The sequence below is a fragment of the Morchella sextelata genome (genome assembly GCF_020137385.1).
Source record: "Morchella sextelata strain SCLS chromosome Unknown scls_24, whole genome shotgun sequence".
Taxonomy (NCBI): domain Eukaryota; kingdom Fungi; phylum Ascomycota; class Pezizomycetes; order Pezizales; family Morchellaceae; genus Morchella; species Morchella sextelata.
In genome coordinates, this window is record NW_025408639.1 from 1,326,019 (window position 1) to 1,342,165 (window position 16,147).

General features: G+C 44.5%; 3 protein-coding genes across 3 annotated transcripts; all 3 read right to left on the reverse strand.

Moving 5' to 3' along the window:
• Positions 1–1,323: 1,323 nt before the first annotated feature.
• H6S33_007907 (uncharacterized protein) lies at positions 1,324–3,744 on the reverse strand (the record flags this gene model as incomplete). The annotated part of the gene is made up of 1 exon (XM_044839272.1): positions 1,324–3,744. One exon carries the CDS (start codon positions 3,742–3,744, stop codon positions 1,324–1,326), a length of 2,421 nt encoding a protein of 806 aa, XP_044688780.1.
• A 6,576-nt stretch (positions 3,745–10,320) lies between these two features.
• Positions 10,321–10,659, reverse strand: H6S33_007908 (uncharacterized protein; the record flags this gene model as incomplete). The annotated part of the gene is made up of 1 exon (XM_044839273.1): positions 10,321–10,659. One exon carries the CDS (start codon positions 10,657–10,659, stop codon positions 10,321–10,323), a length of 339 nt encoding a protein of 112 aa, XP_044688781.1.
• A 2,234-nt stretch (positions 10,660–12,893) lies between these two features.
• On the reverse strand, positions 12,894–14,309 carry H6S33_007909 (uncharacterized protein; the record flags this gene model as incomplete). Its single annotated transcript, XM_044839274.1, has 4 exons — positions 12,894–13,244; positions 13,473–13,592; positions 13,638–14,056; positions 14,123–14,309. The coding sequence occupies 4 exons, from the start codon at positions 14,307–14,309 to the stop codon at positions 12,894–12,896; spliced, it is 1,077 nt and encodes a 358-aa protein (XP_044688782.1).
• Positions 14,310–16,147: the final 1,838 nt, after the last annotated feature.

Sequence of the window (16,147 nt, forward strand, 5' to 3'; positions counted from 1 at the left end):
TGAGCCTGGTAGTACTCAGGGCAGGCAATAAGAACCTGAAAATGCAAGCTGCAAGCAGAGGCTCAATCTGGTGTAGCTTTTCGCCAGCCGCGAATCAGAGGTCGTTACCATAAAAAGTCATTTTCAGGTTCTTCTTACCTGCCCCGAGTAGTTATCATTATGTGAACTGAGAGTGCAGGCCAAGGACTGGTGGGTCACCGTTTCTCGACCCAGACCCTATGTGAGCATTGACTTGACGTTGTGACTTGGTCGTTACTGGTTTACGCGTTCTGGTAGAATTAATGCGAAAGTGGGTTTACCGTGACCCGATAGTCTCATTGGCCCTTAAAGGTGTTTTTGCAGTAAGCACGGGCCAATAAACCCACTCCTTTAGCTCTGACCTTCGCAATAATTCTACCGGAATCTGTACATATGTACATGTATCTTTTCTAATAGTTGGCCCTAACTATAACTCGGCTCAACTGGATGGGAGTTCTTGGGTGGGGCTCAAAGGTTCAATTGAGATCAGATAGGCATTCTAATTGGCCAAATAAATTACCCTCAAAGCTTGGTCAAAAACCTGAGGTATCCGACTGATCCAACTTTGAGTACCCTAATTATGTCTACATGTAACGGTTTAGGCGCAAAGAGTATAGTTCGCCATATAATGCCCGATAGCGGTTCAGAACCCAGGTGGCACCTCGTTTTTGGCCATCATGCGGTCCCTCCAGCGGCCATAAGCGGTTCTCATTTTTGACAAGGCTGGGCTGGAATCAATTAAAATGAAAGCTGAATTGGACAAATAAAAACCGGTTCAAACTGAAGAGTCCTTCTCACTTCTAGGCACGGACCAAACACAAATTCTAGAGCAAATGTGTACAGAGTTTGGGGATTCACTAGCACAGGGTGTTCGCTACTGATATGGAAAATTCTACGTGCATAGGAAACTAGTTTATCTCAACCGCCAAACTGAACTCACTGAACAATTAGGAATTTGGTCCTATTAAAGTAGGTATTTGAGAAAACACTGCAGCCATAGATGACGCACGAGCCATTCTACTAAATCTTTCCAATTCCTAATTGGTTCGAACTGTGCTTGATGAAACTCTATAGACATCATAATGTTAAACATGACTAGTGGCTCTATATATATATAGTGGGCAGCTTATTTGATCCTCAGTTTATGTCACTGCTACTTGTTAGGTATTCGGCAAGTATAGCTCAGTCAGTAGATATAGAAGACAGATAAAATCAGTCCCAATTCGTTTCAAGTTTGCCAGTATCTAGTTACATCGTCGCAGTACATTTGTGATATATATCGTTACCCGTACATTCAAGACATCGTTACCTCACTTGAACCTCCGAAACCTCGGCGTCTCCCAGCTTGATACCATAATATTCCCCGTCCGCTGCACGATCAACACGTACACCACATTCATATCTGGTCTTATCTCTCCCCCCAACATGTGCGTACCCCAATCTCCCCAGCTCTGTAGCAGTGCTCTCTCCTAGCAACAGATACTCGGGGACAGATCCCCAGGCTATTATCACATCACCCCCCCGGGAAAGCTGCCAGATTGAACCGCAGCAAGCGACAACCATATATACCATCAATACAGCTATTGCAAGTATTCCTGTTACACCCACCACCATGTACCCATAAAGAAAGTGCTGGACCAAAACTGGTGTATAGACAAAAGAACGATAGTCATCAATCTTCTCAATAAGTGAGCCAGGAGCGAACAGTTCTTTGGGTACCGAGCTCCCCGTGTCACGATAGGAGTAATCAGAATGCGTCAACGCATACTGGCTTAGGCTGCGATCCAGTAACGACAGTATGGTGATCCAGGGCCCACCCACTACCACCTCTACCGTTGACGCTTCAATAAGGTCGGTCAATATTGCCATATCATTTCCCGCGAGTTGATCGTTCTTCCTTTTCAGTTCCTCGGTACTCAGTCCGGCGGCCAGCGGTTGCCATATCGGCAAGCCTCTGTGGTTCGTCGAATTCACCAGTTTTTCCGCCCATAGCCGCAAATCCTCACTTTTGGTTGCTCCACGGTCGGAACGAGTCATGTTCGCTTTCGAGACGGAGGCATTGCTAGACACCTCATATACATCTCCAAGCGCGTGTTCATAATCCAACCAGCCTTTGCGAAAGATGAAGTTTGGTGATTTTCTCTCGAAAGTAGACTTGTCGGCGTACTCATACACTAAATTGGGATGATACTCGGCTTGGTAGACATCGTAAAGCTGACCGGCTAGGGTTGCCGTTGCAGATGTCAACGACGCCGTATTCGTACAGACAATGAGGTCTTCGGCAAATTCAAATACGAATAGAATAGAGTCGGTAAAATCACTACGCGATGGTAGACCGGGACCCTCAGTGATGTGAAACCTTGGGTGCCAGGTATCTAAAAGCTGATTTTTTTCATCCATTGCTCTCTGGCCGGAAGAGTTTTGGGGATAATCGACAAGAAGTAGAAGATCTTTATTTCTGAATAATTTATTGCCGACGCCCTCCGTTGTGGGAGCTTGAAAACACCACTCAGTGGCCGTGGTGGGATTGGTTATTGCTGTTGACTGGCCGTCGCAAGATAACCTCTGTACTCGTCTACACACCGCCGTTGATGTTACAGCCGTGATTGTCGTTACGAAATGTGTTGGTGATGCGTTATTTTTACGGGTAGGCTTGTACGTGATGTTCGCTTGGCCTGCGTATTCAACATCATCATACATCAGTGTTTCAAACCTCGTCCCTCCGTTCCACTTGGAATCTACCTTCAATGGACGACCCAAGGTTGCAGTTGTACTGCTGTTCACCGATAATCGGTGTGAGAAAACGTCAAATGTATGCGTTACCTGAGGAAGGTCCTGGACGTATAGCTCGGAAGGATCACTCCCAGACGTCGACCCGGTTCCGGATGCTTGCCAATGAGTGCCTGTATAGTTCCAGTACATGGGGGTTCCATAGATCGAAGAACCGTTTACATCGAGCGGGCTAATGAATATGTAAGGATGACCTGGTCGATTTGTGCCCTCGTCGAAAGGATAAATTGAAGACTTGTTCCAGTCATCGATGATTGTGTCCTGGGTCAATGTTTCCTGCAAGAACCAGTGTTGAGCTGGTATCATGAGCACCGCGCTCGAAGGGCCGACTGTTGCGCAAAGAACGGCCGCAATGAGGAGGAATCCTGTTATAGTCAAAACTGCCCTTCTCCTACTCCTAACGGTTTTACTCTCGTTTCGACTCGAGCCACTGAAATAACGTAAGCCATACTTGAGCGCCGATCTGTAGCCATTCGAGATGAGTACGCTTGGTGTTGCGGTCACTTGCTCGGCCCCGACAAGCGCAAGTATCGTCCCTTTCTTACTGATGAGTGAGCTCTGAATTAACTGGCGCGCTAGATTGGCGAGGCTAAGCACAATGGCTATCTCATGGGCCTTTGCAACGAATAGAAGGATGTTGAGTACGGCCTTAGTCTCGACTTTCGTCCGACCAAGTTCTGGGCCGATTACGTGCCCGATGAAGTTGAGGTAAATAAGAATGACTGCTGTGGCGACCGAAAGAACAGTCCAAAGATGCCACATAACATTGTGATGGAACGTTCTGAAGACAGGAAGCTGTGCTTGTACCCCGACTGGCGCTTGTGCAGTGGAGTTGCCCGCGGGGACAGGATCTGGAGAGGGAACAGGATCTGGAGAGGGAACAGGATCTGGAGAGGGGGCCGAACCGGGAGGACTCTGCCTAGGTAATTGAAGCATTATAAGAACTTAACTGGATGGGAAAAATTAGTTTGACGGCATTGTCAATTTTGAAACATGGATATCCTTCCAAAATCTTACATTATTTCGTTCTGCTTCCGCGGCCGGTGGAAGTGGCCACTTCAGTGCAAGTGGGAAGACTACTAGTATCTTCTGTGATGTTTTGTATCGGATGGTATATAGGTTTGTAGTACTGGTGAACTCTAAACTGTTGAGGGTTTATTTGATCCGGGTGTTCATGGGTGAAGAGAAGATGTCATTCTTAGTGCTAGGGAGTGAAAGGAGGATATAAGTAAATGTGCGTGCAGCGTGCTCTACTCAGAAGTATGTATACATATATCAAAAAAAACAAATCAATCATATATGTAGATCTGCAGAGTCAAAGGATGCGTTGTGCAGAATCGACACAGAGTTACACAGAGAGAGAGCGAATGACCTTGGACGAGGCTGCGATAGGTATTCCATCAAAAAATACTCTATCGAATGTCAAGGCCGGGCATGATAAGGGTAAAGTTATCCTCCAGACCAGATCAGCGGTCCCAAAAGAACATAATAAATCTTAGAGAACCTATGCTAAGATGCGTACCAAAGTCATAGGCTTTCGAAACCAGGACAGGTTATTTTAACTATGTACAATAGAGGATTACAGCGTGAGGTAAAATTACTGTAGAAATATGAGAAGAGTCCTATTGACAGAGTCAGCCACTTAAACCCCACCCTCAGACCCCGGTTTCTACAACAATTCGGTCGCATTAACTTCATTTTCTTACGTAAAGTGGGCTCATCACTCACCTATCACGATCAATTTGCAGAGAAAGAGCCTCAATTATGTTTCGAATAACCCCGATGGGTTGGTTGCGTTTATAGGCTGCCGTAGCAGAGGGGAATAGATATGGTGCGAGAGACCTTGGAGTGCGACCTTGTACCTTGTAATCCCTGTTCACACCAGTTCAGTATTGTAGCCCTTACAGCCATAAAGTTGAGTTATAGGTGAGGCTCGTTAATGTTAGCTTCGGGAGCCAATGAAAGAATTGACTGAAGTGGTGTGTTACGCAGGGTTGCTCTCTACTCTCTCTTGCACCATAGGTAGAGTACAACAACTTAACGTCACCTCGCGGCCGGAGGATGTGCGTTGGATTATATTATCAAGCATCAAGTGTGGAAGACTTTCAATGGGGGTATTCGGCACCCACTCCACTTCACTTTCTATCTCCTGCTGTGTCCAATTCAGTTCTCCCTCTACAGTTATGGGGGGCCGAAGGCCCACGTCCTCCTCCCATTCGGTCAGTTAGAATTCAGTATTTTGGAACGATCGATCTGGTTCCGTACGGAGCAACTATTTCTTCTGGGTCGCTGGCCCCCGCCCGCGTTTGAATTATTCCTGGGGACCACCACTAGTCGTGCAGAGATAGGTGAGGTGGGCGGAGACAGGCCTTCTATACACATGAATGGTTATATTATCTCATAGGTGCTTAAGCGAATGCTGTAGATCTTTCAGGACCGAGCTCGCAAATCACACGGTGTTGTTGAGAGACCTGGAAACTACTGGTTTATCGATATGCATGAGTCTAACCCTCAGACATGTTGGTTATCCCATGGTATGTAGCCTAATGTAGGTAGGATGAAATTTGTCCTTTCGCTAGCCTAGTATGGTAATTGTTAGAAATTCTCTAAGTACTGGTGCACGGTCCAGGTCGCAAGTTTGACAACTTTTCATCCTACCATGGGATACTAGAGTAATTCAATTTGTATGAGAGATCTGTTATTTTATAAGAGAGATAACGAGATCTGTTAGCAAAGCCACGCCAAATTTCCTTTTTTCTTGGGTGGCAGCGTGTTTTCTTGACAGATGAAGAGATAATTCTATCCCTATAACCCATTTTCTTCCATCTAAACTGATGTGGCGCACGTGGTCTCTACAGCAGAAATATGGCAGAATTATAGGGACGAAAATACTCTATTCAATTTGATGGGGTCATTTGCGTGAATCTGTCTAGTGTCAGAGTGAGGTACCGGTTGCTCAGTCCCTTCTTCCTCGAGGTTGTCAACTGGAACTTAAGTTCTCTCCCCGGAAATCGCGCCAACCCGGTACTCTAGAGTGGAGCACATGATAGATAGAAAGGCTGGCGGGAATCTTATCCGTGGTGTGGCATATACCGCCAAAAGAAACAGAAGATTATGCAGTTGATTAGGGGCAGACTGGGCAGGGCCATTCCTGTTCCCCCCACTTAAATGCTCTAGTTTTATTCGGGCATCTTTTACAAGTTGAGGCCTTTTCCACTTTTAAAGTGAGGGAAACTTCTGCAGCGAAGAGTCTCAAACAGAGCATCCTGCAAGCACAGACCGAGAAACACTCGAGGATCCGGACGGAATATGAGTATTTATCAGAAGGTGACATGGTAACGTTTAGTAGATTAATTTTCCAGTGGGAAAAATAGTATTCCAAGAGCTAGAGGGCATCCGAGTTCCACCATAGCGAGGTGCAACCGTAGGAATCCCACATGAAGCCAAAGGTGGACACTTACACGTGTGTGAGGGTAGGTGTTTGGCGTGAATATTACTTTCGTTGGTCCACCTCGCAATACAGAGAAAATCCCTGATCCTGTGCGACAGGAGTAAAAATTGCACTTTGACCTAGCTCTTCCCATTCGCGCATGGGACCATTCTGTCGATTGAAATCGATCTTCTTAATCATCTCAGGCCATGCAAGTATACCCACTCCTAGATCCTCGAGTGATCCTATCTTCAATGAGAAAGACCCTATAGCTACTGTACTCGTAATTTCATAGCGTTTCCAAACACGACCAATATTGCATGACATACAAAAAGGTGGATTTGGCGCTTTTTTGTATGGTATGCAATAGTAGTCGTGTTTGGAAACGTCATGAATTTACGAGTATGGTGTTATGCCAAATACTACATGACTGGAAGACAGTTGCATGTAAAGCACTATTTAAATATTTTATTTCAGTCATGATCTGTGACCTCACCCAGAGTGTCAACAATACGATTGAAAATAGGTTTATCACGGTGATCTTGATGAGGTTATAATTAGGTACATACATTAGAAATTGAGATGGCCCCAAGCATACCGACATACAGCTTGTACAATTGTGGTAGAAATATGGGAGTAGTCCTATTGGCTTAACCAGCCATACAAACCCTGTTTTTAGACCCCTGTTTCTACATTAATTCTCTCGCTCATGTATCGATATGTAATAGAGCGTTTTAGCTGCGCCAGTTGAACAGAAAGTCGAGCACTTGGACAGAAAGTCCTGCACCTCTTATTGGCTGAATCCTTGCAAGTCTTTGCCTAAAATAGTTAGAATTTCTGTCCAACCTGTCCGACTTTCTGTTCAACTGGCACAGCTAAAACGCTCTAATCTGGTGACAACAATGTAACTGACCTTGGACATGCATGGCAAGAGCCCAAGCGCCATGCACTATCTACATGTACTTACACAATTAATGGTCTCATCTCGTACTACGTTGCATATCAATACTTTATAGCCGTTAAGAATAAAAGAATAGAAATGCCCTTCTTGATTGACCAGCTTCTTATCTACAATATAGAAGATATCTAGTACTCACCCGTTAATTAAAAGGTCGGGAGTCGTTGCAACCAAATCCCCACACAAAATTCCAACCTTGTAATTAACGCGCGAGTAATTACTTGTATCCTTTTATACACAAAGATTTGCATGAATGAGACTCAGAATATATGAGACTGGATTTTAACACATATGCCAACCTCAAACAGATAGGACCATCCCGTCACAAGTAGGGCATTGCTCCCAGAGCCTAGGCTCGCTCCCAACAATTGTTAATAAAAGCTGAGATTTAATGAATTAAACAAAAGAAAAAAAAATAAAATAAAAGCTGAGATGATATGATAGAGTGATATTGGGTGACTACAGTGACGGCCCTTATCCAGGGACGTCTCTAGCTGGTATGTACAAGTGTTTGACGTCCCCAGGTAGAATAGAGAAAGCTCACGTCCAGGTATTGTACGAGTTAAGTATACTAGGTAGGGACTTCAACATGCTTGGTACAAAGAAATCAGGTAGAGCTAATGGAAAAGTTCGGGTGTATAGACAATCGGGTATTTCTATATACCTTTCTACAGGAGTTTTAAATATATGCAAAACTACAAGCCGTGACCTCCGGCCGACTACTGATATTATAACCCAACAGGTGTTAAAAACATTTCTATCCAAAACAATAAAAAATCTCAAGCGTTATTGGAGTGACCTGGATTCGTACGTGTTAATGTTGCTTCGAGACAGCACGGTGTGGATAGAAGCTACCACAATAGGAAATATTGTCTGTATAATACCGGCCTAGGGAGGTCATTGAATTTAGCGTATACCACCCAGAAAATCATACCATAGACTCACGACTGGTATCATCAAGCCATGGATTACCTTGACTAGTACATACCCAGCAGGGACGTCTCTGGATAACGGCCGACCTTGAATGGGTCAGAGCAACTGCTCTACATCACGGGAAAGGGTATTAATTCACCATGTAAAAAGTAATAATTTAAAAGATGCTGTTATATGATAGTCAGCGTGCGATATACTGGCTAAACCTATCATTGATGGATGGGTATTCAAAATATATAGTAATAAAAGCTTTAAATTCAACAACGTCGTTGAATGTTGTGCGCGGAGAACAGAAATTGCTTGGTTTATTACACTTCATCAGGGATTTAGACGGGTAGGTCTTGAAGACTACAATTGTTTTTCTAGGCTTGATGAAATGGTCTCACCCTTGGCAGCGGCCGCGCGGGCTGGGAGAATGATACATACCTCAAGTCGTGGCATTGAGAACATTTCCCTCCATAATCGAATCTAGGAGAAAAGACTAAACATCCTCATGTATCGTTTCATATCATGTGCATCACGAGATCGGATTGTGGAGAAAACCGTGAATGGGCTGAGTTTGAGCTGTAATAGTTGGGATATTAATATCAATAGGAATATATCTCTTAGGAAGCTTATATTATGAAGAAGATCATATTTCTGGGTTGGCCGGTGTCACGAGAGTATCTAAATCAATGAGTGAACATGGGATATCACCCGATCATATGCTATCACTCGTCGGGAGGGTTACTGACACGCGTTCATTGGAATTCCAACAGTGGAGTATATTCGTACAATTATTTATTTTTATATGAGAAGGTGGTTATCATTGAATGTTCTGGGTAATGTGGTGCTGTGTGGGAAGCTATTCGTGGTGGTACGTGGGAGATCCATATTCCAGACATTATCGCAACAAATGAAAGACACTCTTAGTTTCTCGTCTATTATTGAATATTTCTCTAACGAGAAAGGTTCTTACAGGTATTAAGTGCTGTGTATATGCGCACAGTATCAAGTATGAAGTTTAAGATGCTTTTCATTCGTACTATCGATATCGTACAGACTATTTGAAGGTGCCCGCCGGGCATAGGTGACTATCATGCGCACCTTGGGACAACTGTCCGCCAGCACACACAGGTAGTCCCAACTCTACCAAGGCGGGTACTTAACGAGATACTGTCTATTACTACGAGCGTCATAGGTGCCTATATCATTAAGTTCACTGACTTCATCGTGGTTTAAACTATTGTACTCATTGATTGACTCTCTCGAGTAAATCTTTCTTCTTTCCAGTCTCATCCTTGGAAACAGAGTTGACATTCGCAAGCGAAGGAGGCGCCCGTTGCAATCAGTTGTTTTATATAAAACCTATATAAGATTCGCACTACTCCGAAAATTCTAACATAACATTTCTATACTCAATCTACACTATATACATTACCGCCTGAATGGGTAAGAAAATAAGCTTTATTTTGAGCTCTAAGACGTAGAAAAGCCTTAAATAAGGCATATGTCTCAAAAAAGCAAAAAATAAGCCTGTTTTGGGCGAAAGTATGACATTTTGCTCAGCATTATCTCTAAATCAAGCTCTTCTAAGCCCTCTTCTGGTATTAGATGTATCGAATAAATAAGAATTAGTAAAATTCGCCAGGATTATAGGCATTTACAGGTGCTAAGGCTGGGTTAGGGTTAGGCACTTGGCAAATATTAAACTGTGTTCTTCTATCTGTTCTTTAATACCCTCCCCTCTACCTCTCTATTACCTCCGTCTATTATGTAGACCATTGGATGTAGACGAAGGTATAAACTATGGTTGGCAAGGAACACAACTGAGGAAGAGGATGTGGACTTAAACTATGAACTATAGAAATACTCAGTTGGGTTATCTAAATTCCAAGATTCGGGTAACCTGACTCAGTGCAATGTAGGACAAAGATAGTATTGTAAGCTAATAATACAGAGAGAATAAAGAAGGTTTTGTAAAGAGAAAAGAGAGAAACAGAATACCAATGAAAGACAGAAGACTTTTATGTATCCAATAACCCCAATCTGAGTATGATTTATACACTTGTATAATGGAAACCCATAGAACCCAAAGGAAATCTATATTACTAATCGTAACCTTGTCGCCAATTACTTTCTCGTTACGTTCTAACACAATATCCCACCGTGATGCCAAAATGCCGTTACAGATCAGGTCCCCCTCCGAGGCCTAACTCATTATAGGCTTTGATTTGTTTGGACAGCGCTCGTAGAACTCTTTGACTAGGTTTGGCAAATACTCAAGCTCTTCCAAAGGTTGCCACAATGGTTCATCATACCCAGTATATCGTACAGGGTATTCAAATCTGTTGCATCTTTTCCTTGAATCCAACACTGTTTCGACTTCACATTCTTCTTGAGATTCGATTTCAACCGGTGGTGGTGTAAGTTGTTGTTGTCCGGGGACAGGATCATTTGATATGGGTGACAATAAGGAGACATAGAATACTGGATGGATTCTCATCAAACGTGATAAGTCTAGCTTGTAGACATAGGGATTTACAGCCATGTTAAACAAGTTGTGATAGCAACCACCAACGAACGGGTTTCGAAGATAACTTCGAAATGAAATAGCTCAATAACCACTTCAGTAATAACTATGAAATTAAAAAGGAAGCAACTTATGATAGCTAGGTACATTTATTTGTAATTTAATATTTTGTAGTAGCACTATTTGCATCAATAACAGCCATAATCCTCCTGTTCATACGATCTACTAGTGAATTGAGTTTGTCCTGTGATATCTTTTTCCACTCTTCCTGGTCTGCTTCAAAAAGTTCAATAGGAGAATGAGGTCACTTCTCAACCAAACTAAACCTCTTTCTAAGTGCAAATTTCAAAACGTGTCAAACATTTTCTATACAGTTCAAATCTTGTAAACATGCGGGCTAGGGCATCCTATTAATCCCTAACAAATCTCTAGTTCCTCTCGCTGCCTCTAAGTCATGAAGCCTAGTATTGTCCTCAACAGTTTTTGAGCCTTCTCTACCCATTATAGTAATATAAGAGAATAGAGAATCCTGTATGATCTCATCAGCATACCGCTTCCCATTCATCCCCCCTGCATCTCTCTTCTCAAGTCTTTGACTAGATGGGCATCGCTTAATCCAGATAAGAGGACCTTTAGATCCGTACTGGAAACAGCCCCAGAGGTGTATCTTTGTTTTTCCACTAGAGAAAGAAGGTTCAAAATACCTTTCCTCCATGCCTTTCTCGGGTAGATAACGCACTTTTTGGCTTCGTGGGTTAGGATTGTATTCTAGGTGCATTTCATCTGTCCATACCATGCGACGCCAATAGTTCTGGTTGTATCTTTGACGGCGATGACATCAATCTAGTCTGGCTAATTTATGATGCTGTTTGAGGTAGGGTTTCTTGTGTTTGATATGCAAAGTGTATCCGGCCTCTTTGAGTGCCTTATCAACCATAGAATGAGAAAGATTTAGGCCTGAGGCCTTAGTTATCTCTCATAAAGCATAGGTAGGGTGCCCCTTTACCACATCTGAGAGTATCTGCTTGTCTGCTTTTGAAAGAGGCGGCAGGTGGCCGGAGCGGAGAAGGTCATGGACATGGCCTTCTTTTTTGTATTTAGCCACCGCTCATTACACAGTGTTTTCTGAGGCCCCAGTTTCATTCACAATTTCTTTGATGGGCAAACCATGATTGGAGAGGGAAATAATGTCCCTCCTCGTATCATATCCACTTTTTCCAACAGTTTTTGTGGGCATAGTGATGAGTTGCGGGAGAGGGTGCGGGGTCGCGCAATGGTGGGCAAGTCCGTTGCGACTGTCACAACTTGTGTAAAACAGCTGTACAGTTCTTTTGATAGTATATACATCAGCAAAAAATAACATCTCGTCTTGTGACGCCTGGACGCCCCAGACGCCCCAGACGCTCCAGACAACACAAAGCGATTTCTTATCTGTATACTGACACCTGGATGGTCCGTGACGAGAGCCCTGCATCTCTTGGTCAACCGACGACATCGTGAAGGTTAAAGATGAAAACCTTCTCCCATCCCTCAAAGACGTCATCCCGACGTCTAAAGACGAGCTTGTCTTCTGGACATAGGAGGTAGCTCCTCTACCATTATGCTCGCATCTTGGTCTATGAAAGTCATCCTACGCCCTCATCACCTCGCATTTAGTCTAATTACCTAAATCATATTGGACGATTTATGTCCTCAAACTGTCTATCTCGACCATTATATATCGTATTTCCGCTCGCACTTTCTGTCTTTTGACAGTTTATATCGTCCTTTTTCACTGATTTGCACCCTCCGACAACTATCCCGTTTTTTGGTTAACACCCCGCACCCCCCCACTTGCACATCTCATCTTATGGCAACTATATCTCGTCCTTTGGCCTAAACTCTTCGTCTTTCACTCCCTTGATTCTAAGTTTGAATTTTCTTTGGGTGATACTGTCTATTGATTTATTGTCTTTTTACACCCCTCGCTCTATCTAATTCGTCTATTTAGGTGAGAGCTATCTGACCCTTTGTACTTTGCTCCTACGTGGTCTCCCTCTCCGTCTTCCGACCAGTTCTGCTGAGCACTCTTCTCTGCTCTGCGTTATACTGACATCTCTCTCTACGTCGTTTTCAATATTTACATTAATCCCTGTAATTGTTCTAATAGTCCCATCTATCTGGCTTCCTGCATCGACTACGTAGTCCCCGACTGTAAGTGGAGTGACATTGCCCTCCTCCCCATCGTCATCGTCAAATGGCGGGTCACCTGCCTAGTCGGACCCTATATCCTCGTTGTCAGTTTCTGTACTGAGCTTGGATCGGAGACCCTCCAAAAAGTTGCCTACTCCAGGGTCAATAATTGCCTCCCTGCTCTCTGTGGCGGTAATCGTGCAGCAGTTTGTCCTCTTAATCCGTTTCAATATCTCGTGTCGAATCCCTTTCAGTACTAGATTTGAGGTCTCATCGTCGGGGAAGGATCTCTTCCATGTGTGCATGTGCCTCTCAAAAATTACTAGCACCACCGTCAATAACGATACCTGTCGATAACCTGACCAGATGAAAGACGGGGTGCTCACCGCCGTAACAGTCCTTATTGAAGACACCATTCTTCCAGTTGCTGCCTCCAATTACATGGACTCTCAGCGCATGGTAAAGTACAGTAGAAACCAGGCAGATAAAAGACGGGTTGATACAACTCTCAAATTCCGGATGGTTGACATCAATCCCACGATTGATCTTATAGTAGGCGTAGATGATAAAATGCGGTATTTGAGGTGCGGCGAAGTGTCATTGTACGGGCTAAAGATGTTAGTACCAAATCTGTGCCTCTGGAAGAACAGTGGATATACCTCGCAATGAGTGGTATCATAATTGAAACGGTCATCTGTCAGGAGGTAATCGACACGGTCTTTTGCTTGCTCGCCGGTCATGCCTGCTAGGCCGTAATATAATCCGATTACTGCCTTTGCCTTCTCCATCATGTGTGAACGAGTCCATTAATAACAAAACCTCACCTGTCCAAACACTCCAGTCGACAACTCCGCTGGAAAGTCGTCGCCCGCCCTGGCAAAATTCCATGAATTTCTGACCATAGACATCAATTCCAATACCGAGGACATCGGGTTTTTGAATAGTGTCTGTTTGGTGGGGTACCACCCAGCTTTTTCGATTAGAGTCCTCAGCTCAATGTCGAATTGCCATAAGCTATGATTGCGGAGAGCTCTGGTTTTGTTGAGATCGGTAGGGTCTACCGGCGCTAGGAGATTTTGTGACGACGACTCTCCAGAATACCCACCGCTACTGCCACTAGCATAATCTGTACTCCTGATGACTTCGGAAGGGGCTCTTATCGACGCCGGTCTAGAAAGGTCAGAAAGTTGACGACGGGCTTCGGGGCGGATCCCCCCCGACGATGTTCTAATAGACTCAGAATCTTAATGACCGGAGTGAGTATGTGTCTGGCTAGCTAGGGCGTTTTGACGGGTAGGAGACCTATCACCATGCCCGGGGGAGGCATAAAAAATGTCATGCAGCTGGTTCGCATCAGATTCTCTATTTGGTGCGGCCAACGGTAACGTATCCCTCGACGAGGATTGCTGAAATTGAGAATCCTGGGGTGGTAGGCTTGAGGGTGACGGGCTCGTAGGTTGTCGGACATTGACTCTCCTGTCTTTTGTCAAATACATCTCATCACGAAGCTGTAAATCAAGCTGTGAAGCTCTTTGTGATGGGTCCCGGTATTCGAAGACATCATCTTCAGACTCCGTTTCTCATCCGCACGCCTGTGATGATCTCGTAGGCAATCGTGTGGCTGAGTCATGTGAAAAGGTGCTTGAAATCTCCTGTCAAGATCGTACAAGTCTTTGAGTGGTCGGTTGTCTGTCCCTGCTAAACGACCTGGTGTTCCGATGGGAGGAAGTTTCTCTGTAGGTGTTTTGCGAGGGACGAGAGGAGTTAGACAAACAAAACTGACTCTCTCACTGAGGCATGGTGAAAGATGTCTTTGTCAGTAGGATGGGCAGTGCAACGTCCCAACTTTATAAGGTAGTTTTGGGAAGGGGGAGTGGGGAGATGACTCGGAGGGAAACTTCCGACATGATGTCATTGATCCGTACACAGACCAATAGCTAGAGGCAAACGACGCTGGGAGATATGTCCTGCAATTTGTTCCAAACTTCTAGAATCCAAGGGTTAGCCTAAATAAGTCCATCATAATACAGATTCATGCCGTTCCACTAAATGGTATGCGGATAGTCGAGGGCGGTCAAGTCAAAACCCTCTCAAGTCCGAGTTGGTGTCCCAGCAAGCTCACGTTCCCGGAGGGTGGGCAATGGTAGAGGATGAAAAAGGCTACGATGCCGCACTCTGCCTGTCCAGGCTTTACTGCTATTTGTGTTCTGTCGATCCAGTCCGTTTACTAGAGTCATCATAGGCCAAGCGAGCAACAGAGATTGTATACTCGCCTTCAGATTGAATAGAGGAGAGAAGATGAGGTCGGACGCGACTTGGATTGTCAGATGATTAAGTACTTGCTTGGCGTCGGCTACGTCTTTTTGCTCAACATACTCATGACTGTATTGTATTCGGTCGAGTGACGCTCCTAATAACAGAATACTACTAATGATCAAATGAATCCAAAACGACCCCAACCCTAACTAACCCTAACTCACTTCACGTCCTGCGCCAGAATACTTTAACAGATATCACTAATCCTAAACCACAAGGACCCCCATCAAATAACCCAAAAGAAATAAGACTAACCCCCAAAAGACCCAATAAAGATAAGACTAAACCCAAAAGACACAAAATAGATAAGGCTAATCCCAAAAGATGACCAGGAGAACTGTCAAACCACCCAAAACAGAGAGACCAAACATATCGCAACAACCACCAAAGAAGTTAAAAAATAGCGCCATAAAAGATAGGCCGACAAAATGACGAGAGCCACCACCGTCAAATGCTAGAGCTTGAGACTAGGGTCAGAAAACTCACAAGCAGGTGACTGGAGCGTGCAACCTACTATCAACCAGTGCTACTCGAAACGAAGTTTCTTTCGAGTCGCAGGACGAGAAACGGAAGTCCAGCGCTTCGCAGAGAGCTCGGGGAGGTTGATGTTAGTGGGAGCAGGGGAGGTTTGGGGGTGGGGGAACTGGGGAAGATGGGGATTTGTTTGGAGTTTGGCCACTTCAATCGAACTGGCCGATACATCACTAAGGTAACCCATCTCCATATCGATTGACTCGTCCCCGCGCCCGCCGGGAGGAATACCCCCATTAGGGCCACCATTAACGTAACTACTTTCCCTGGCAGGCTCTTCACCTGACATCTCTTCTCGCGTAGTTCTTTCAGACTCCGGAGCACTGTCAGCTTGTGAACCAGTAGCCCAGCTTTCGCACTCTGTTATTAAGTCCCCTTGCTCTTCCTCCGGCTCACTCATATCGCGGGCTCTCAGAAGGCTCATCGAACAGATGTTGTCTAATGTATTGACCGCATTAGCTGCATTAGGAGAAACTATACTACTAAT